Consider the following 21,817-nt stretch of genomic DNA (forward strand, 5'->3'; position numbering starts at 1 on the left):
AACAACGCAGATCACCTTTTAACCTTCTATCGGTCGCGCGGTTTTTTTTTTCATATTTGGTCGCGCGGGGTAAAAATTTTCCAAAATGTATGTATTTTGATGAACAACCGTATTTATTTATTTAAAATTATACATTAAGTACATTTTAATATTTAAATCCAAAATTGTGTTTTTTTTTTTCAAATTAAATTAAATTATAATATTAATTTTATATATATTCTTGTTTTATTTACATTTCTTCACAGCAGCTTGGACACATTTCTATGAGATGATCACGGCAAATAAGTCTTGCACAATTTGTGCATACTTTTGTTGTCTTTCGATCCTTATTTCTGTCACAAAAAGAACATCTCCCTGATTGTCGAATTCGTTGAATTTCCTCTGTAGCATTTACATGAAATCCATATTTTACAATTTTATTTTTTATTTCCTTTGGTAATGATATGATAGTGCAGCGATATTCCATATGCTCCTTCATCAATTCTCGAGATAAACATTTCAAAAAATCAAGACGTGTCTTTTTGTTATTTGGGCAGTTTTCTTGATATATTATTTGAGCATTGACACCTCCGATGTTTAGCATAGAATAAAATACTGTCAATGGCCATCGGAAACTTTTCCTAGCTACTGTATAATTTTCCGTCATGCGATCCATGTTATCGACGGCGCCTTTGGTGGCATTATATAAAGTAATTATTTCCGGCTTTCTTGCTTCATTCGTATTTGTATCAATTGCTTTATCAAAATGCATTGTTGAAAGAACTAAAACAATTTTATTTTTTTTCGGCATGTATGAAACCAACGTTTGATTTTTACTAAATGCAAAGTACGAAGATGTTATAATTCGGTGTTTTGTTTGAGTAAACTCGGGGGGGATCTGTCTTTTATTTTTCCGTAAAGTACCTAGTAGTGAAAGTTTATGTGTTTTTTGTAAATCGTTAGCTAACTCAACACTGGTAAACCAGTTGTCAGTAGTTACATTTCTACCAGTTTTTGAAATCGGTTGAATTAACCGTTTGACAACACTAGCGGCACCATTATCAACTTTGAACGGCCCATCAGGTTGTGTACCAGCATAAATTTCAAGATTTCCTGTGTAAAAATTTAAATTGTCGCAGAGGGCAAATATTTTTATTCCATATTTTGCTGGCTTACTCGGTATGTATTGACGAAATGAACATTTTCCACGGAACGCTTGTAATTTTTCGTCGATGCAGGTATATTCAGACATGGAGTAGGCCGTTTTACAACTGCTCACAAACATTTCAAATATTGTCCGTATATGTGTTATTTTATCAATTTTATGTCGTTCACTTCGACCTCGAACGTCATCAAATCTAATGCAACGGAGTATAAACCGGAATCTTCGTTCTGACATTACGCACGAAAATAGTTCTGCCCCTGTTCCATCCTTTTTCCATAAATCTTCCGAACTTCGGTGTCCACATTTTATAGCACCTAAGTATACATACACAAAAAAATTGAAATAAAAATAATATGGCAAATATAATATGATATAATTATAATATTTTATAATAATATATATAATATAAATATATTATAATTATATATTATATATATTTATTATATTTACCTATCATATAAAGAATTCCAATGACAGCTTTTATTTCTGCAATATTTGTGTCAGAAGCATCTCGTTCCCTCGTAAAATTTGGTCGTACCTTTTGGATGTATACGTTCGTATATTTGACTATAATTTCCAACATAGATTTTGGAAAAAAAATATACCACGAATCTACTATAGTTTTCGCTTGTCTCGAAGTTTCTTTTACACCTGATTTCTCGGTAAGAACATTCTGTGCATAGGCTCGTCTTATCTGAAGTGGTTTTTCACGGTTCCATTTAGTACCATCTTTACCATAATACGAATCGACCAACCGCATAGCCAAAGGTAAGTCGTCATCAGATTCATGATAACTTTTTTCATCACAAACATCAATAGTATCGCGTGTAATACCATTATCTTCATCCGAGTATCCCGACTGTTCCGTGTCTGTATCGTGATTCGAAACTTGTGATTGTTCAGCATCTTCATTTTCATCACTAGAAATATCACCCCAGATTTCCTCATCACTAGCATCATCTAACATTTGTTGAATACGTCGCCGTTGGAATTCGTCCATGTTGTATAAAAAAAATAATAATTGGTCGCACGGGGTAAATAATTTCCAAAAACGACACAATCAACGGTTAAAACTAACTGATTCACTAAAATAAGCTTTGGTCGAATCATAAATTCAGATAAACATGTTATCAACAGCTATACAAGATATAACGTAGGCACGTTATCGTGGGAAAGTTTTACTGATGTTTATATTTAGACTGGGAGATTATTTACCCCCGCGCGACCGATAGAAGGTTAATAATTGATAGAAGGAAAAATACACATATCTATTTAGGTATATCAAGTCTACTAACTACAAACAAATTATAATAATACACTTTTGTTTAATTTTTAGAAAAAAGCTAGGTATCAAGTATATTATTTTGTTAGGATACTACATTAAAATAAAGTAACCTACAATTTAATTGGATTCAAATGTTTATGCTTTATAAAATTAAATAGATAATTTATACTTAAACTTTGTGTAATACCTATATTAAAATAGTTAAGTAAAATATATAAAAATAGGTAGGTACCTATTATTATAAAGAGTAATAGTAGGTATAATATATAATATTATATATATATACATATTATTTAAATATTCTTACTTAAGATTTATTAAAACCAGTAAAATATGAAAGATAAATAAACAGTTATGATAACTACACATATTAATCCTAAGTAGTAAGTATAGAACTGTTATGGGTATGAACAAATAGAGCTGAAATATGGAGTAAATTTATAAAAATAAAAATAATAAAGGAAAACAAAATAGTGATTGTCAGGCAAAAATTAAAATGTTATATCTATAATATTTATAGGAAAGTACACTGTTTATTCAAGTAATATTGTAAAATAGATAGTTATTACTTTTTACAATTACTACCTATTGTTGACAATGTAATTAAACATTTAATCTAAAATCTAACTACTAATTGTTAATTGTAATTAATCAGTATAATACTATAATAGTATTAATGTTATCATGGTGCATACTGTGTATTGTTTTATAATATATTTAAATACAATAATTACAATATAAATATTATTATCATAGAACTTTTGAATCTCTTATCATTTTTAACTATTGAAAAAGTTCTATATTATAATTAAAAGTTGTATTATAATTCTAGATTTCTGTAAATTACAAATATGTTTGATTTGATAGAAATTAAACCAGGTACATTTCGTGGCAATTTAGTAAATGAATTTGATATAAATGAATATATTAAATCATTCAGTTTGAAAACAAATACTAGTTGGTGTGTAGTAAGTAGTAAAGTGTCAACTAGATTTGTTTGTCGGTAAGTAACTATTTATTAAATTATAGCAATGTGATAATGATAATGATGTCTACATTAATATTATATAATATTTTTATATGAACGTAGGAAAATATTTAAATGTCATCATAGTTCCTTTCATAAAAAAACACCAAAAGAAAATAATAAAGGAAAATCAAAAAATAGTGATTGCCAGGCAAAAATTGAAATTTTAATTAAACTTTCTACTAAGGATACAAAAAAAAAAGATGTGTATGTTAAGGTAAATATTATTACATATAAATATATAATGCATTGTTAATTTGTAACTTGTGTAATATTTTAAAATAGATACATAATATTTGGTACAATATAATATAATATAATATATATAATATATTATTATACCTAGTTAAATTTCATCCAAAATCCAAACTCATTTATCTTAGATTGTTAAAATACAACATTTTAGGATGGACTACCAGCGGTTATTTCAATTCAAAATGATCATAACCATACAGTTGTTTCTGGAGAGGCATTATCTTATTTAAGACCAACAAAAGATGTAAATATCAAATTTGAAGAGTACTTTAACAGTGGTCTTGGTTAGTTATTGTTTTTTAAAATTATTATTGGTACTATTAATAACTTTAGAATTGTATTTCATATAGTTAATTATTTTAATTTAGGATTTAGAATTTAATTATTACTTTAGGATTCTACCTATTAAAAAATAATAATACCTTGTTAATTACATTATTATTAGGCATAAGTGAATCCATTAGGATTCATGAAGAAAATATTGAACTGAAACATGGAATAAATTCAACTGAACTCGCAAATGCTCATATTAATCCTAAGTATAGAACTGTTAGATATTGGTATGATGAGTGGAAAAAATTAAATCTAGGTCCACATAGTGGAATCGGAGTTAATAAGGTATATTAATTTTCATAGCAATTTTTAGTAAAAGAAATATAATATAAAATTATTTATTTTGAATTGAAAAAAATTCAAACTCTCTTCATTTTATTTTAATATGTTAAATTTTAATTGTGTGATTGTTATTTTTAATTTAAAATTCTAATTCTAATGCAGAATGATTTTTCCTTAGATATTTTATGTTTGGTCATTGATTTTAATCAATTGTTTATAAGTCATAATACTGTGTGTCTGCATTATAATATGTTTAAAACAATAATGATCACATTATAACAATTGATAGAACTGATAGAAGGAGAAATACTTATATTCATTCAAGCAATATTTTTAATCTACTTTACTAAACTGTAAAATGTTATTAATCAAATCAAGTAATTTACTAATTACATCTAATAAAGGGTTGGTCACTATTTGATTAGTTTTTGTTAGTTTGTAAAGTACAGTTATACAAATTATTATAATAGGTTTTTATTTAAAAATAAAATTAACCCATGTCCCAAAATATCAATGGTATAAAAAGTGTTATGTTTAAAAAATATATATACACCTAATTTATATTAATTAATATAATTCAAATATACTTTAAATATAATTAGGTACCTAACTATTATTATGATGAGTAATAGTAGGTATGATATATAATCTTATTTTGGATTTTATTGTTCTTGATTTAGTTTAGGTTTATTAGCTCATTACTTTTGATATTTGTAAATTGTAATACTTATAATAATAACATAGGTATATATTATTAATTCCAAAATTGTTTGTATTATATAAATGAATAGATCAATCGCAAATTAAATATATTATTTCAGTTAAATTAAAGCATTATTAAGTTATCATATGATTTGGTTTACAGAAATTGGAGGAAAAAATGCATGAATATGAAAAAAATAATATTATAGTAAAATTTCAAGAGGATCCCTTTGCGATAACAATAATAACTCCCATTATGCAACGTGCACATAATTTAAATTTTGCTAAAGATATTGCATTTGTCGATAGCACAGCATCATGTGATTCACAAGGTCATTCGGTTACATTTATGCTTACTGCCTGTGGTATAGGTGCAGTACCTTTAGCAGTTATGATCACTAAAGGCCAATCTTTAGATGATTATATTGCCGTGTTTAAATTACTAAAAGAGGCAGTACCATTAGCGTTTTGTTCACAAGGATATCCATTACAATTTATAACAGACGATAGTGAGGCTGAAAGGCAGGCCCTTCAATACGTATGGCCAAATTCTAAGTCACTATTATGTAGATTTCATATATGTCAATCAGTTTGGCGTTGGTTATTTGAAAAAAAACACAATATTGATACTGAAGATAGAAAAATATTATATGGAAAATTTCAAGCCTGTTTACAGGCTCCAACCATAGAAGAAGCCAAAATGGCATTCAAAATTGTGACAGGAATTCTGAGTGGTAATGATACTAATAATATAGTCACTAAATATCCTCAGTGGATAAACTATATGAATAATTATTGGAAAAGAAAGGAACTTTGGTGTATTGCATTTAGAGATGAGTCAATGCATGGACATCATACAAATAATTTTAGTGAGGTAAATGTAAGAATTTTTAAAGATATTGTTCTTTCACGGAATAAAGCCTACAATGCAGTGGCTCTGGTTGACTTTATATGCACAAGCATGGAAGAGTACTACACTAGGCGTCTTAGAAATTTTGTCAATGGTCGGTATGATGCTACTAGATTACTATTTGAAGACCAACTGAGTCGATCAGCTAATATTACAAAAGATCATATTGAGTCAATTGGAGATAATTTATATAAAGTAATAAAAGAACATGGATTGTCAGATTTTTATGAAGTGAATACTACAGTTGGATATTGTTCATGTATTAAAGGAAAATATGGGTCATTCTGTAAGCATCAAGCAGCAGTTTTTAATTTTTATAAAGATAAAATGCCAAATTTACCTGCTATAAGTGCTGAATCTAGGTATTTATTAGCAAAGTTAGCATTTGGTGATGTGGTACAAGAAAAAGAATTTTATTTACCATTAGTACCTGATATTACACACAATTTTAGTGCAACTTCAGAGATTACATTTAATTGTTTGCCATCTACATCTAATACAATAGAATTCCCTGATGATACTAATAATTTCATAAACAATAATACTAACACCAGTTCAGAAATTATTCAAAATAAAGATTTAGCCAAGAAGTATAAAGAAAAGATTTGTAGCTTAATTTCTAATAATTTTTCAAAATATCAATCTACATCATTACCTATTCTTTCTAAATGTATTCAAAGGTTGGAAAATGTTAAAACTGCAACTGGTTGGGATAGTTTTTTGGCAACTGCTGGAAGTTCTATTTCTTTAAGACACAGAAGTCGTGCTTCAATTAGAGTTCAACCTACAACATTAAGTAGAAGAAAACCTGGTATCACTAGAGGAAGTCAAAGATTACCAGTTGGAAGACCAGTAAACAGTATAAAAAAGAAAAAGATAGTAAAAAGAAAAAGAAATCTTCAAGAGAATGTCAACTTAAATATACCTAACGCTAAATCACATGGGACTAATCATTAAAGATATAATTGGTTAAATTTTAATTAACAACTAGTAATTACCTAAGTTTATAGTTACACTTGTCAATAATATGTTTAAAATTCTTATTACTTATATTAAAAATTTTCATAACTGTTTATTTATCTTTCATTTACTGGTTTTACAGTATGCACCATGATAACATTAATACTATTATAGTATTATACTGATTAATTACAATTAACAATTAGTAGTTAGATTTTAGATTAAATGTTTAATTACATTGTCAACAATAGGTAGTAATTGTAAAAAGTAATAACTATCTATTTTACAATATTACTTGAATAAACAGTGTACTTTCCTATAAATATTATAGATATAACATTTTAATTTTTGCCTGACAATCACTATTTTGTTTTCCTTTATTATTTTTATTTTTATAAATTTACTCCATATTTCAGCTCTATTTGTTCATACCCATAACAGTTCTATACTTACTACTTAGGATTAATATGTGTAGTTATCATAACTGTTTATTTATCTTTCATATTTTACTGGTTTTAATAAATCTTAAGTAAGAATATTTAAATAATATGTATATATATATAATATTATATATTATACCTACTATTACTCTTTATAATAATAGGTACCTACCTATTTTTATATATTTTACTTAACTATTTTAATATAGGTATTACACAAAGTTTAAGTATAAATTATCTATTTAATTTTATAAAGCATAAACATTTGAATCCAATTAAATTGTAGGTTACTTTATTTTAATGTAGTATCCTAACAAAATAATATACTTGATACCTAGCTTTTTTCTAAAAATTAAACAAAAGTGTATTATTATAATTTGTTTGTAGTTAGTAGACTTGATATACCTAAATAGATATGTGTATTTTTCCTTCTATCAATTATTAAAAGGTGATCTGCGTTGTTTTAAACAAAATTATTATAATTTATAATGCAGTATTGTGATTTTTAAACTATTGATTAGTATTAGATTTGCATTACTTCCATGTTCACTTATGCCTAATAATAATGTTAATTTAATAATTTATATAACCAAGTTAAAATTTAAATAATTATTAGGTGACTAGGACCTATTTTAAAATATATATAGAGTATGAAATAATTAATTAATAATTATACTTATCAATTCACTGGTTTCTAATATATTTTAATTAAGATGAATGTAAAACAAACATAAAAAATGGCAAATATTATTGGTGGTAATAGGTAAACACTCGTATACCATATGGCATATTTATACTATTTCTAGGATTAAAACCTACATAATTAATATCTACTATTACTCTTTATAATATATAGGTAACTCTTAGTAAGATTAAAAATCTGTGATGCATATTTATGTTTAAAAATAAATAAATGAGTTTAAATTGATTATATTGTTAGGTATTATATATATATATATATATAAAGTCAATCTATTAGAATATGATTAGAGTAGGTATGATAATAATATTATTGACTATTTGGCGGTATTTTAAAATAAACCAATCGTAGAGCATGATTTTAATACAGGTGCTGAGCTCATGTACGGAATGCTTATATGCTAACGGGCTGCGGCCAGGCCAGCCGGTTGCGGCGTCGCGGCGACGATATTTATATTATTCACTTCATTGGAGACTGCAGTCTTTGCACTAAGCAGTTTCTTATTTCACATTTTCACCGTTTATTCCCGTAATCTCGTGTCGCCCGTCAAATTTCGATCGTTATTATTACTTATTATTCGACAGCAGCCGATACTGGCGTCTGCCGTCTGGTGAAACGCGGTCGTCAACGACAGTAGTCTTTTATATGCGTGTTTATATAACGAGAATTTGTTTCCTACTATATTTATAAAAAAAAAACACGATGTGGTCAGTGGTACACTTTAAATTGGATGATACGGTTGAGGTTGTACCCGAAAATTGGTGTATTAAAAAAGGTTGTTGTGCATGGCCGAATACAAAAAAAATAAGTGAATTGAAAAATGCAGTTATTAACAGAATAAAGCCGAAAAAAAACACGTTTAATTTCTTTGAAGCACGGACTTTGGCTTCTAATATTGGTAAGTTCAAAATATTAAAACCGAATTGCTTACTATATTATAAAATGTTTGTTATATAATTTATATTAATTTAATATGATTCTAGATGATTTTCAAGTGGCTCAAAAGAAATGCTCTGTGGCAAAAACTAAATCTGATCTTTCGTCATCTGAAGACACATTAAAACATCGAAAAGTCCGAAAACAAAAAGTTGTGAACAATTCTGATTCTGCAGGTATTTATTTATTATGTTATACGGTATTTTACAATATTGGTGTTTGCTTGAACTTAACTTATCTGACATTTCCTTTGACTTATTGTGTGACAAATTTGAAATTACCCGGTTGTGGTCTCATGGTTAACAACTAAAAAATGTGCAATGTACATGCACTCTATTTGTACAAAAAAAAACATTCTTTAGTTTCTTTCAATTTCAAACTATTGTGTACTATAACTTATAAATATTTTTAATACCTAATTGATAATAAATTAAATAAATAAATCTTAAATTTTATCTTAAAATTATAATATTTTTATTTCAGATGGAGAGTTTTCTGACAATGAGTCATCTGATAGTATGCCATCATTATCTTCAACAGGTAATTCATTTTAACTAATTCTTTGTTAGTTATAATATGTTAAATTACATGTTCATATAAAAATATATAAATAGAATAAATTAGTAAAACATTATTAGACTGTTAAATACTGCTGTTTGGTTTTATAAATAATACTGATTATATTAACTGATTTATAGAAATATGTATTTAGGTACATCTACTGTATTTTACAATTAGAGGATAATAGTTATATTTATTATTAGTCAAGTTCTGTAATATAATTATGTTTACCACTATAGTTAGGAGGTACATACTGCAGAAAAGTGAAAACTATTATATTTTTCATACTATGGTTAATGCAATTTACATAATTTAATATGATTTATTTCAGATGATGAACTTCAAGTTAAAAAGTCTAATGAATTATCATTAAAATCTAGTATGCAACAGCAAAAATTAACAATTTCTAAAGACCCTGGATGGTCTCCTTTAAAATGTTCGGTGATTGAATCTTCAGATGGTAAATATTTCATTGATTAAAAAAAAAAAAATGTAAATATACCTATTTGTACCTATCCATTATTCATATGTTTTTAGCACAAATTACATCAACTCCAGTTCCTCAAAAAACTGACCCATTTATCACAGATATTAAAAGTTTGAAATCTAAATCCAAATACTACCATAATGATATTGGTAATAGTAGTGTTCCTTCAGAGGATGATGTAAATGCACAGACAAATCATTCTAGTAATTATATTATATCTAAACAATATATTTCTTGTGCATAAATTAATAACATTAAATAATTTTTTTAAACAGACAAAACTTCTTTGACCACCAAGATAGCTATTTTATCTCCTCAAAAGTTTGTAGACAATAGTAGTGGTTTAAACAGTACTATCATTGCTAAAGGAGATCACCCACATTCATCATTAGGTAATCTATATAAATTTTTTTTTAATTTAAAACTTTAAAATCTATATCTAAATCTTTAATTCTTTTGTTATTCAATTATTTTATTAAAGTGTTATTATTTATGTATAAATATATATTTTTTTTGTAGCTAAAAGAAGTTTATTTTCTGACTTGGATGAATCTCCAAGCCTCGTTGTAATTGACAGTCCGATAAACATTTCTTCAAGAACATTATCTGGTGTGTTTTGATTATAGTTTATATTTTAATTTATTACATAATTTGTTGTTAATTGTATTTTATTTTATTCAATATTTTAACTTAAGTTACTTAACAAAATTAGGTCTTATATTATACTCTATATAGTTGTGCGAACTGTAAACTGTTTATAATACAAGTTATTATCTTACACTTCATCTCCAAGAAAATTAAGTTTAAAAAATAGTAACTATATTATATTTGTGCTTTTAGCTGACCATTGTGTAATCATCAAATCTACTGAAAGTAAATCGTCTAATTCAAAACAACAAAAAACTTTACATAAAGGTAATTACTATAGTAATATAATAATAAATATACAGTTCAAACTAAAATGTATATAACCTAAAATATTGGGTTAGACCTAAATATTTCATAATTGATTTAATTATAATATATATATTATTAATCATTCTACATTCACTCACCCACCACAAAAATAAAATACTAGGGATACCACTTTAGGAAAGTAACTATTAGGCATAACCAATGAATAAGCATATGAAGAATATTAGTGTCTTAATTGATTTTTTTTTTAAATAGATGAACAGTATGCAAAATTGTTAAATTTTATGGTAACAACGAAATACGAATTAAGGTCAATACAGGAAAAATTGGACATCATTATTCAGCGAGATGAAGAAAAAAACTTAACAAAAACTAATGATTTTAGTATATATGACACTGCTGATATAGATACTAAACTACCAATCAAAACTCAAGAAAAATTGGAAGAATTAGAAAATGAATTGTCTAACAATAAACATTATCGGTGTCTGATGGTTAGCATTTTTTTTTTTATAATTTCATATGTGTGTGAACTATATTATTAAATAAGTTACATTTTATTAACATAGGTGAAACGTTTATCATCTGTGGGTGGAAGGTCGATAAAAATCATGGTTAAACGAATAATGGCTTTAACTTTTTTTCCGGAATTATTATGTGAATTTTCTTATAATGGCCGCGGTAACAAGAAACGAACATTTCAGAAACTCCTAGTTAATAAAGTTATTTTTGGTAAGATAAACTTAAATAACAATATAGTAATTTTGCTTGGTCACTAATTTATTCATTTTTTTAATTTTAATATTTTAGATTCTGTCCTTACTATCAAAAAATTTGCAATGACTGATAACGCAACCAATGAAATTGAACAAATTATAAAGTATGTTCTTATTCAAACGCCGTTCAAAATCAAAGATCGTACTGCAAGAAAAGATTTTGTTTAAAATGTAAAATGCCTATGCAAAACAAATGCATATAATACTTCCATAAAAAAAAAAAAATAATGTATTACTACTCATTAAAATAAAAAAAGAACTTTATCATTATGTTATATAATAGTTAATCATTCAAATAAAATGTAGCATGTAACATTAAGATTCTTATAAAAAAAAAATACAATTTTTGTAAGAAGAATTTGTTAGACTTTAATATTTATTTTTTAATACTATTTAAAATCATAAGATTTGTATCACAATATACAATTTGTTAAATATATTTACTTTGCTTACTTTCACGTTAATTTGTTATAATATGAGAAATATACTATTATAATTCATAATTATTTATCCTTAGTGAAGTCTACTCTGCATGTATACCTATAACCTCTTATAAAAAAAAATTGTTATAATAATTATCATTGATTTATTATATATACAACTAATGGTGAAACCAACATTAAAATTGTATGTATACAAAATGTACAGCTAATATATCTATATAATCTATAGATAATGGATGAATCAAGCTAGAATATAACAAAAATTAAGGTTTAATTAACATCATTTTTAAACAATTATACAATGTTCAGTTAATATCAAATACCAATTAAGAAATGGTTATATTAAAGTCAAATAAATCTTGAATAAATATAGTTTTAACAGGTTAAATAGATATTTATTTTTTGACGTTCAGGTAACATTGTAGATCAAGTGTTTATTCGATCTATTTTTTTGGTCCAAATAACATTTATGCAAGCTTTATTTCATCTTAAAACGATCACTATTCAATCCAAACTAAACATTCATTTAACTATGAACATTTAAATTACGATATTCATTTAAAGTTAATTAAAAGTTGGTATGTTATGTGGGAGGTAATGAAGCTTAATACTATTTTAATAATATTTACATAAAAAAATATATTTCCGAATTTAAATAATCTAGTCATCATTGTCGTCTTCATCTTCACTTGAACTGCTTTCGTCAGGGTAAATGGTCAATATTATTGGTTCTAATATCTCATCTCTTAGTCCCGCCTTGGCAAAGTCCTCCTCCTGAATCTTGACGCAATGTTCTCCACATTTGGCCCAATCTTCCGGAGTTACTGCATCGATCTCTTCATGCACAATTGTCTCGACATCTGCAATTTTGAATGTTGAATTTTTTTCAGCCACTCTGCCTTTAACTTGGGCCCAAATTAGTTCTATTGGATTGTACTGACAGTGGTAAGGGGGAAGCCTTACCACTTCATGACCCATTTGGTATGTAAGTTCATCGAGTTTATATTTTTTTTCGCGTGGCATCGAAAGCTTCACTTTTTCTCGTAACTCGTCAAGTGTTTCTACGGCAGAAAAATCTATATTTTTATCACGTAACCACTGTTGAACATCTGCCTTTCTACTGTTGGACTTCGGATAGTTCTCGATTAACGAAGAGTGATACGACGCGTTGTTCATAACAATAATACTCGGCTGTTCTAAGTTAAGTAACATTTGTGAAAACCAATTTTCAAAAATTGTGGCGTTCATTTGAGAATGATAGTTTTTATTGTTACCAGAATTGCATCTGAAAATAAGTTTTGATTCTTTAATGAATCCGAAGGAAGGAGATCCGGCGTGGCATATGATGAGGCGACTGCCTTTGCCCGTAGGTACTTTTAAACCTTCCGTATTTTCTTCATTTCGTCCACGGGTATGGTTTTGATTAACCCAGGTTTCATCTAAGTAGACTACTGGCCGAGTATCACCGTTCCTACGAAACTCGTTCATTTTTCTTAGAAATTTAACGCGTGCAGCTACAATATCCGACCGTTCCATTAAGAATTTGCGACCGTCGTTACATTTCTTGTACTTAAAATTAAGTTGTTTTAAAATTATTTTCACCGACGATTTCGATCCACGGTAATTTAATTTCTCACGCAATTCTACTAATATTTTAGCGGTCGTTGGAAATTCACCCTTGTCGTAAAAGCTATGAACAACTCTTCTGACTACTTCATTGTCAAAATCATCAAGTTCAGTGACAGATTTCTCGCGACTGTATCTTTTTCGTGGTGATTGAAATTTAAGGTCATTAGAACTTCCAACACATAATGTTTCCTCTTGATTTCCAGTCATTTTACTTTCTTTACATATCCGTTGTACAGTTCTCAGACTCACCGCACAAGCCTCGGCCGTCCTCTCCTGGGACTGTAGAAAATAATCTGCCAATTCAGGCTTGTCTTTGCACTTGGCTAAGGTTTTAAAAAATGTATACACGTTGTATATTGTTTTTTTCGTTTGGGAATGTATATCGGGTCGAATTGACATTTTGAAAAAATAATTCATCACAAATAGTAAAAAAAAAACACCAAAAAAATTATAAAATATTGTACAAATTAGCCGTATAAAAATATCACATTTAACTCAAACGATAGCAATCAACACATATACGAAGGGCAGAGGATCGAAGACTAACACGTTTTGAAAAAACACTGTTCCTGTACACAATTTGGTTTCAATAGAATGACAATACAATAAGGCCAATGGAATGCGGTCGCCAGCGCCAGACGGTCAGTTTGAATAAAAACGCCGCGCTCGATGGTTACCCTCACCCGCAGCTGTTTGTAGTACGCATATTTACATTATACATATTGTATATACGATATACCTTATACGATAATAAAATATTTGTAATGTGAGGGTTCACAATTATATTATTTATTATTGATTATATATTTTAGAACGATTTTTTTCTTGACTTTTCGTTTGCAAAATCATTTATAAGTGTGTCATAATTGATAGTTTTAGCTATATCTTTTTCAATGGATATTGTTGAAAGTCCAGTTAGTCTTATTTGTGACATAGTGCTTCTTAGATAGTTCTTAATTAATTTCAATTTCGAAAATGATCTTTCAGCAGAAGCCGATGTAATAGGTATAGTTAACATTATTCGTAGAGCTACAGTTATGTTTGGAAACGAGCCATTTAATTTTTTTAGTATGGAAAGCGATTGAAGTGCAGTAGTGCTTATTTCCACGAGAGATTTAAATATTGGAAGTTCATGATATAACTCATTACCGTCAATATCTTTGACCTCGCCATCCATGAGATATATATGAAGATCTTTGCAATTTTTAATTAATTCGTCGTCTTCCATTTCTTTAAGCTTCCCAATGCGAAATAGGAATCCAAATTTTTCATTGTAAATCTTAAATTGATTAAAACGTAAATTTAGAGAACTTGATGCTTGATCTATAACAGTTATAAAAAACGTAGTACGAAATATAGTTTCACCATCAACAGCAGAATTGTCTTCGCTTTCATAGTTAAACAAACGCGCCTTTTTTTCGTAATCGGCTTAATTTAAATACCTGTGGAACTTCTGCAGATTTTGCTAAAATATTAGCTTCTAATTTAGCTTTTTCAAAACCATTTTCCCGGTATTCTTCAATAAAATCCATAAGCCCTTTTAATACATTTTCTGATAAAGATATATCCGTTTTTATACCTTGTAAACTCTTACTTACAATATTGGTCTTGAGCAAGATATCGTACCAAATTACTGTACTTAGAATAAATTCATAACAACTTATAGATTTTAATAATGACTGAGACTCACTCTTAAACATTCCATCAGTAGTAGTGTTAAATAATTCTTTTAATGCATCGGTAAGTTGTTTGAATTATAATCGAATGGCCTTTACGCTTTCTAATCTACTTGCTATCCCATCTTGTTTCTGCCCACTTTTTAACTGTTAACATGTTACAGTGTTTCTTAAGTATATCCCAGCGTTGAGTTGAAGATGAAAATATTGAATAAATCCTTTCAATTGTTCCAAAAAATAATAAAGCTATGGTTGAACTATTTGCTGCATCTTTGATTAATAAATTAAGGTTATGTGCTGCACAAGGCGTAAAAAAAGCTCTTGGATTTTGATTTAGTATACGACTTTGAACTCCTTTATATTGACCAATCATATTTCTACCATTGTTGTAAGCTTGTCCTCTACAATTTTGTAAATCAATATCATAATGTTGTAATTGTTCAATTAAAACATTGGCTAAACTAAAACCTGTTGTTGACTCAATGTTGATAAAATCCATAAAAAACTCATTTATTTGCGGATCGCATATTTCGTTTTCAAACTCCATATTAACTATACGAATAACAATTGAAAGCGGTTCTTGCCTACTTATATCTGGCGTAGTATCCATGATTATGGTATAATATTTAGCTGATTTTATAAGATGAATTATTTTAGTTTTTATTGCAACGGCCATCAATTTAATTAAATTTTTCTGTATATCATTACCAAGATAATGCACATGTGTGTCGTGATTTTTAATTTTATTTAAATGTTCTCCCATAACTGGGTCAAATTTTCCAATCATTTCGATAAGGCCCAAGAACTTTCCATTATTTTTTGTAAATATTACATCTGACGCACCTCGAAAAGCATCATTGTGTTTAGCTAAGTAGTGAATAGCTGCTATAATCCTTTTTAAAACATTTCTCCAATGTGTTTTTTCTTTTTCAATAATTTCTAAATGAGATTTATCAATGGTAGACATTTGTTGTATTCTAATTTTTAAATCAAACCACTTTTCTGTGCACCTAAAATGTGTTAAGGATCGTTCATGTTCTATCAGTTTGGTTCCTAAATGACTCCAATCATTTGTGCCATTTCCACTTAAGCTACCATAGACAGAAAGACCAAATAACTTGCAACAAAAATAAAATACGCGATCTTTAGATATCGAATATACCAGCCAATTTCTATCAACTATTTCACCATTAGGTAACTTTTTATAGTAAAAATTGGTTGAAAATCGTCTATTAACTTCTCTTTCACTCGAAGATGAAATAGTTACACGAGAAGGAAAATTAAAATTAATTATTCTCTTAGGACCTAATTTTACTAGATTTGTTCTTAAATTTTGGCTAATAGAAATTGGCCAATTTGCAGGGTCATCGTACATATTGAAATCATTCATAGCAGTGTTTGTTAATATTATTTTTGATTCGTTTGAAGTTGATTTACAGGATAATATTTCTTGAAATTCAACGGAATTTGATTCTTTAAAATTACTTATTATAGTTTGTGGTATTATTAAATAATAATTTTAATATAATAATTAATAAATTACTATTAATTATTAAATTAACTATAAATATTTCAATATAAAATGTATTCAACTAAAAAAAAAAAGTATTTATTTCAAGTATTTTGAATATTTTTAAAATTAAGTATTTGAATACGTATTTTAATTACAAATTATAATATTTTTATTTCAGATGGAGAGTTTTCTGACAATGAGTCATCTGATAGTATGCCATCATTATCTTCAACAGGTAATTCATTTTAACTAATTCTTTGTTAGTTATAATATGTTAAATTACATGTTCATATAAAAATATATAAATAGAATAAATTAGTAAAACATTATTAGACTGTTAAATACTGCTGTTTGGTTTTATAAATAATACTGATTATATTAACTGATTTATAGAAATATGTATTTAGGTACATCTACTGTATTTTACAATTAGAGGATAATAGTTATATTTATTATTAGTCAAGTTCTGTAATATAATTATGTTTACCACTATAGTTAGGAGGTACATACTGCAGAAAAGTGAAAACTATTATATTTTTCATACTATGGTTAATGCAATTTACATAATTTAATATGATTTATTTCAGATGATGAACTTCAAGTTAAAAAGTCTAATGAATTATCATTAAAATCTAGTATGCAACAGCAAAAATTAACAATTTCTAAAGACCCTGGATGGTCTCCTTTAAAATGTTCGGTGATTGAATCTTCAGATGGTAAATATTTCATTGATTAAAAAAAAAAAATGTAAATATACCTATTTGTACCTATCCATTATTCATATGTTTTTAGCACAAATTACATCAACTCCAGTTCCTCAAAAAACTGACCCATTTATCACAGATATTAAAAGTTTGAAATCTAAATCCAAATACTACCATAATGATATTGGTAATAGTAGTGTTCCTTCAGAGGATGATGTAAATGCACAGACAAATCATTCTAGTAATTATATTATATCTAAACAATATATTTCTTGTGCATAAATTAATAACATTAAATAATTTTTTTAAACAGACAAAACTTCTTTGACCACCAAGATAGCTATTTTATCTCCTCAAAAGTTTGTAGACAATAGTAGTGGTTTAAACAGTACTATCATTGCTAAAGGAGATCACCCACATTCATCATTAGGTAATCTATATAAATTTTTTTTTAATTTAAAACTTTAAAATCTATATCTAAATCTTTAATTCTTTTGTTATTCAATTATTTTATTAAAGTGTTATTATTTATGTATAAATATATATTTTTTTTGTAGCTAAAAGAAGTTTATTTTCTGACTTGGATGAATCTCCAAGCCTCGTTGTAATTGACAGTCCGATAAACATTTCTTCAAGAACATTATCTGGTGTGTTTTGATTATAGTTTATATTTTAATTTATTACATAATTTGTTGTTAATTGTATTTTATTTTATTCAATATTTTAACTTAAGTTACTTAACAAAATTAGGTCTTATATTATACTCTATATAGTTGTGCGAACTGTAAACTGTTTATAATACAAGTTATTATCTTACACTTCATCTCCAAGAAAATTAAGTTTAAAAAATAGTAACTATATTATATTTGTGCTTTTAGCTGACCATTGTGTAATCATCAAATCTACTGAAAGTAAATCGTCTAATTCAAAACAACAAAAAACTTTACATAAAGGTAATTACTATAGTAATATAATAATAAATATACAGTTCAAACTAAAATGTATATAACCTAAAATATTGGGTTAGACCTAAATATTTCATAATTGATTTAATTATAATATATATATTATTAATCATTCTACATTCACTCACCCACCACAAAAATAATGGCCTTTACGCTTTCTAATCTACTTGCTATCCCATCTTGTTTCTGCCCACTTTTTAACTGTTAACATGTTACAGTGTTTCTTAAGTATATCCCAGCGTTGAGTTGAAGATGAAAATATTGAATAAATCCTTTCAATTGTTCCAAAAAATAATAAAGCTATGGTTGAACTATTTGCTGCATCTTTGATTAATAAATTAAGGTTATGTGCTGCACAAGGCGTAAAAAAAGCTCTTGGATTTTGATTTAGTATACGACTTTGAACTCCTTTATATTGACCAATCATATTTCTACCATTGTTGTAAGCTTGTCCTCTACAATTTTGTAAATCAATATCATAATGTTGTAATTGTTCAATTAAAACATTGGCTAAACTAAAACCTGTTGTTGACTCAATGTTGATAAAATCCATAAAAAACTCATTTATTTGCGGATCGCATATTTCGTTTTCAAACTCCATATTAACTATACGAATAACAATTGAAAGCGGTTCTTGCCTACTTATATCTGGCGTAGTATCCATGATTATGGTATAATATTTAGCTGATTTTATAAGATGAATTATTTTAGTTTTTATTGCAACGGCCATCAATTTAATTAAATTTTTCTGTATATCATTACCAAGATAATGCACATGTGTGTCGTGATTTTTAATTTTATTTAAATGTTCTCCCATAACTGGGTCAAATTTTCCAATCATTTCGATAAGGCCCAAGAACTTTCCATTATTTTTTGTAAATATTACATCTGACGCACCTCGAAAAGCATCATTGTGTTTAGCTAAGTAGTGAATAGCTGCTATAATCCTTTTTAAAACATTTCTCCAATGTGTTTTTTCTTTTTCAATAATTTCTAAATGAGATTTATCAATGGTAGACATTTGTTGTATTCTAATTTTTAAATCAAACCACTTTTCTGTGCACCTAAAATGTGTTAAGGATCGTTCATGTTCTATCAGTTTGGTTCCTAAATGACTCCAATCATTTGTGCCATTTCCACTTAAGCTACCATAGACAGAAAGACCAAATAACTTGCAACAAAAATAAAATACGCGATCTTTAGATATCGAATATACCAGCCAATTTCTATCAACTATTTCACCATTAGGTAACTTTTTATAGTAAAAATTGGTTGAAAATCGTCTATTAACTTCTCTTTCACTCGAAGATGAAATAGTTACACGAGAAGGAAAATTAAAATTAATTATTCTCTTAGGACCTAATTTTACTAGATTTGTTCTTAAATTTTGGCTAATAGAAATTGGCCAATTTGCAGGGTCATCGTACATATTGAAATCATTCATAGCAGTGTTTGTTAATATTATTTTTGATTCGTTTGAAGTTGATTTACAGGATAATATTTCTTGAAATTCAACGGAATTTGATTCTTTAAAATTACTTATTATAGTTTGTGGTATTATTAAATAATAATTTTAATATAATAATTAATAAATTACTATTAATTATTAAATTAACTATAAATATTTCAATATAAAATGTATTCAACTAAAAAAAAAAGTATTTATTTCAAGTATTTTGAATATTTTTAAAATTAAGTATTTGAATACGTATTTTAATTACAAATTACACTAAGTATTTAAATATGTATTCTTACCATTTACCAAGACTGTTATTAACTATAAATAGATACACTGGAAATATAATACGTATAAACCTGTCTTCGTGAACTGTTTCTGAAATAGGCATTACAACAACTGGAATGGTCACTTCGTCCTTTTGTGTTAATGTCAATTAATAAAAATATCATTGTTATGACTCTATTTTAATAAAATGGATAGTTTAGTATTCGAATCTACAAGACTATAAATAGCACATTATATAATATAATATACGCATTATTTATAAATTATATTACAAATTTACTTGTTTACTAACATATTTCAAAAACAATTTATAATATATTTTTATTATTTTATGTAAGGAACGGATGAAATTTATAAAAGTTTATGGTTTGCCTTTAAAAGTTTGGCCTTTATTATGGATAAGGACAATCCACGACCTACGTTAAACACGGTAAGTAAAAACTAAAAATGTTATAACATTATTTTAGATTTTGAACGGAGTGATCATCCATTTTTTTATTTAACTCACAATTTTTGAAAACTCCACCATCTGAAATTCTACCCTGACATCCGGCATTTACGTATATAAAGTTATAGTTGGAATCGACGAGTGCGAATAATACAATGCTAAAATGTCCTTTGTAATTATAATACTCGGTTCCACTATGAAAAGGAGCTTGTATGACTACATGTTTTCCATCCATTGCGCCTAAGCAATGAGGAAAATTCCAACGATCTTCATACCCCTTTGCAATAGCTAACCAGCCTTCAGGTGTCGTAGGAATCTAAAATGTTTTAAATAATAATATAAATATACAAAATATCGCATCATTATAGAAAATATTAACTACCTACTTAAATTTTATTTTTTAAATTGTTTTTGTTTAAATATTATTTATTATATCAATAGCGTTTGAAGTTCAAATATTAACAAAATTCGTCATAATCAAGAATATTTGCTAATTATTTTGTAGTTTAAAATGTATAAAATTGTTTGTCAATAGGGCGCGGATTTTTATGTAATAAAAAAATAAAAATTTATGTTCTTATATTTGGCAAAATATATATTAAAAAACCTGAAATATTTTTAAAAAAAAATTACAAATTTACAAAAAAATTGGTTTTTTTAATTTACGTTTTTTATTAGATTTAATTCATCTAATCATCTTCATTTTTTTTTTCTGAAAAAATTGGATACAACATACATTTGGAGATTATGATTACATTGAAAATTGTAATCTCCCGCTAATAACTTAATCATTTATCTATTTATCTCTTATTTATAATTACCCCCGTAAATCAATACAAGCTGATAGATCAAAATTTCCAAATTCCGATATAATCATTTTATTAGGTATAAATGAAAATTGTATACCTGGAAATGAAAAAGCGAAATATTTACGAAATATGTAAATATTAGTGAAATATTTAAAAATATGTATTTACGAGTA

The 21,817-nt window shown here is 26.9% G+C and overlaps 6 protein-coding genes across 6 annotated transcripts; 3 read left to right on the forward strand and 3 right to left on the reverse strand.

Annotated features, from left to right (window-relative positions):
• Positions 1-229: 229 nt before the first annotated feature.
• On the reverse strand, positions 230-2,144 carry LOC132925932 (piggyBac transposable element-derived protein 4-like). Its single transcript, XM_060990288.1, has 3 exons — positions 1,595-2,144; positions 1,359-1,458; positions 230-1,250 (listed from the first exon to the last, which is right to left on the reverse strand). Exons 1-3 carry the CDS (start codon positions 2,142-2,144, stop codon positions 230-232), a joined length of 1,671 nt encoding a protein of 556 aa, XP_060846271.1.
• Positions 2,145-3,280: 1,136 nt separating this feature from the next.
• LOC132925933 (uncharacterized) lies at positions 3,281-6,895 on the forward strand. Its single transcript, XM_060990289.1, has 5 exons — positions 3,281-3,432; positions 3,520-3,673; positions 3,863-3,995; positions 4,157-4,329; positions 5,192-6,895. Exons 1-5 carry the CDS (start codon positions 3,281-3,283, stop codon positions 6,893-6,895), a joined length of 2,316 nt encoding a protein of 771 aa, XP_060846272.1.
• A 1,588-nt stretch (positions 6,896-8,483) lies between these two features.
• On the forward strand, positions 8,484-11,929 carry LOC132925934 (uncharacterized). The gene is made up of 11 exons (XM_060990290.1): positions 8,484-8,936; positions 9,022-9,150; positions 9,458-9,514; positions 9,867-9,995; positions 10,073-10,225; positions 10,298-10,414; positions 10,542-10,631; positions 10,863-10,937; positions 11,193-11,431; positions 11,507-11,669; positions 11,748-11,929. The coding sequence occupies exons 1-11, from the start codon at positions 8,741-8,743 to the stop codon at positions 11,879-11,881; spliced, it is 1,482 nt and encodes a 493-aa protein (XP_060846273.1). The 5' UTR covers positions 8,484-8,740; the 3' UTR covers positions 11,882-11,929.
• An 887-nt stretch (positions 11,930-12,816) lies between these two features.
• On the reverse strand, positions 12,817-14,184 carry LOC132925936 (uncharacterized). Its single transcript, XM_060990291.1, has one exon. It carries the CDS (start codon positions 14,182-14,184, stop codon positions 12,817-12,819), a length of 1,368 nt encoding a protein of 455 aa, XP_060846274.1.
• Positions 14,185-14,593: 409 nt separating this feature from the next.
• LOC132925937 (uncharacterized) lies at positions 14,594-16,071 on the reverse strand. The gene is made up of 3 exons (XM_060990292.1): positions 15,575-16,071; positions 15,228-15,423; positions 14,594-15,064 (listed from the first exon to the last, which is right to left on the reverse strand). The coding sequence occupies exons 1-3, from the start codon at positions 16,069-16,071 to the stop codon at positions 14,594-14,596; spliced, it is 1,164 nt and encodes a 387-aa protein (XP_060846275.1).
• Positions 16,072-16,404: 333 nt separating this feature from the next.
• Positions 16,405-18,336, forward strand: LOC132925938 (uncharacterized). Its single transcript, XM_060990293.1, has 6 exons — positions 16,405-16,420; positions 17,153-17,209; positions 17,562-17,690; positions 17,767-17,919; positions 17,992-18,108; positions 18,236-18,336. The coding sequence occupies exons 1-6, from the start codon at positions 16,405-16,407 to the stop codon at positions 18,334-18,336; spliced, it is 573 nt and encodes a 190-aa protein (XP_060846276.1).
• The last annotated feature ends 3,481 nt before the right edge of the window (positions 18,337-21,817 follow it).

Source organism: Rhopalosiphum padi, chromosome 3 (assembly GCF_020882245.1).
Source record: "Rhopalosiphum padi isolate XX-2018 chromosome 3, ASM2088224v1, whole genome shotgun sequence".
Taxonomy (NCBI): domain Eukaryota; kingdom Metazoa; phylum Arthropoda; class Insecta; order Hemiptera; family Aphididae; genus Rhopalosiphum; species Rhopalosiphum padi.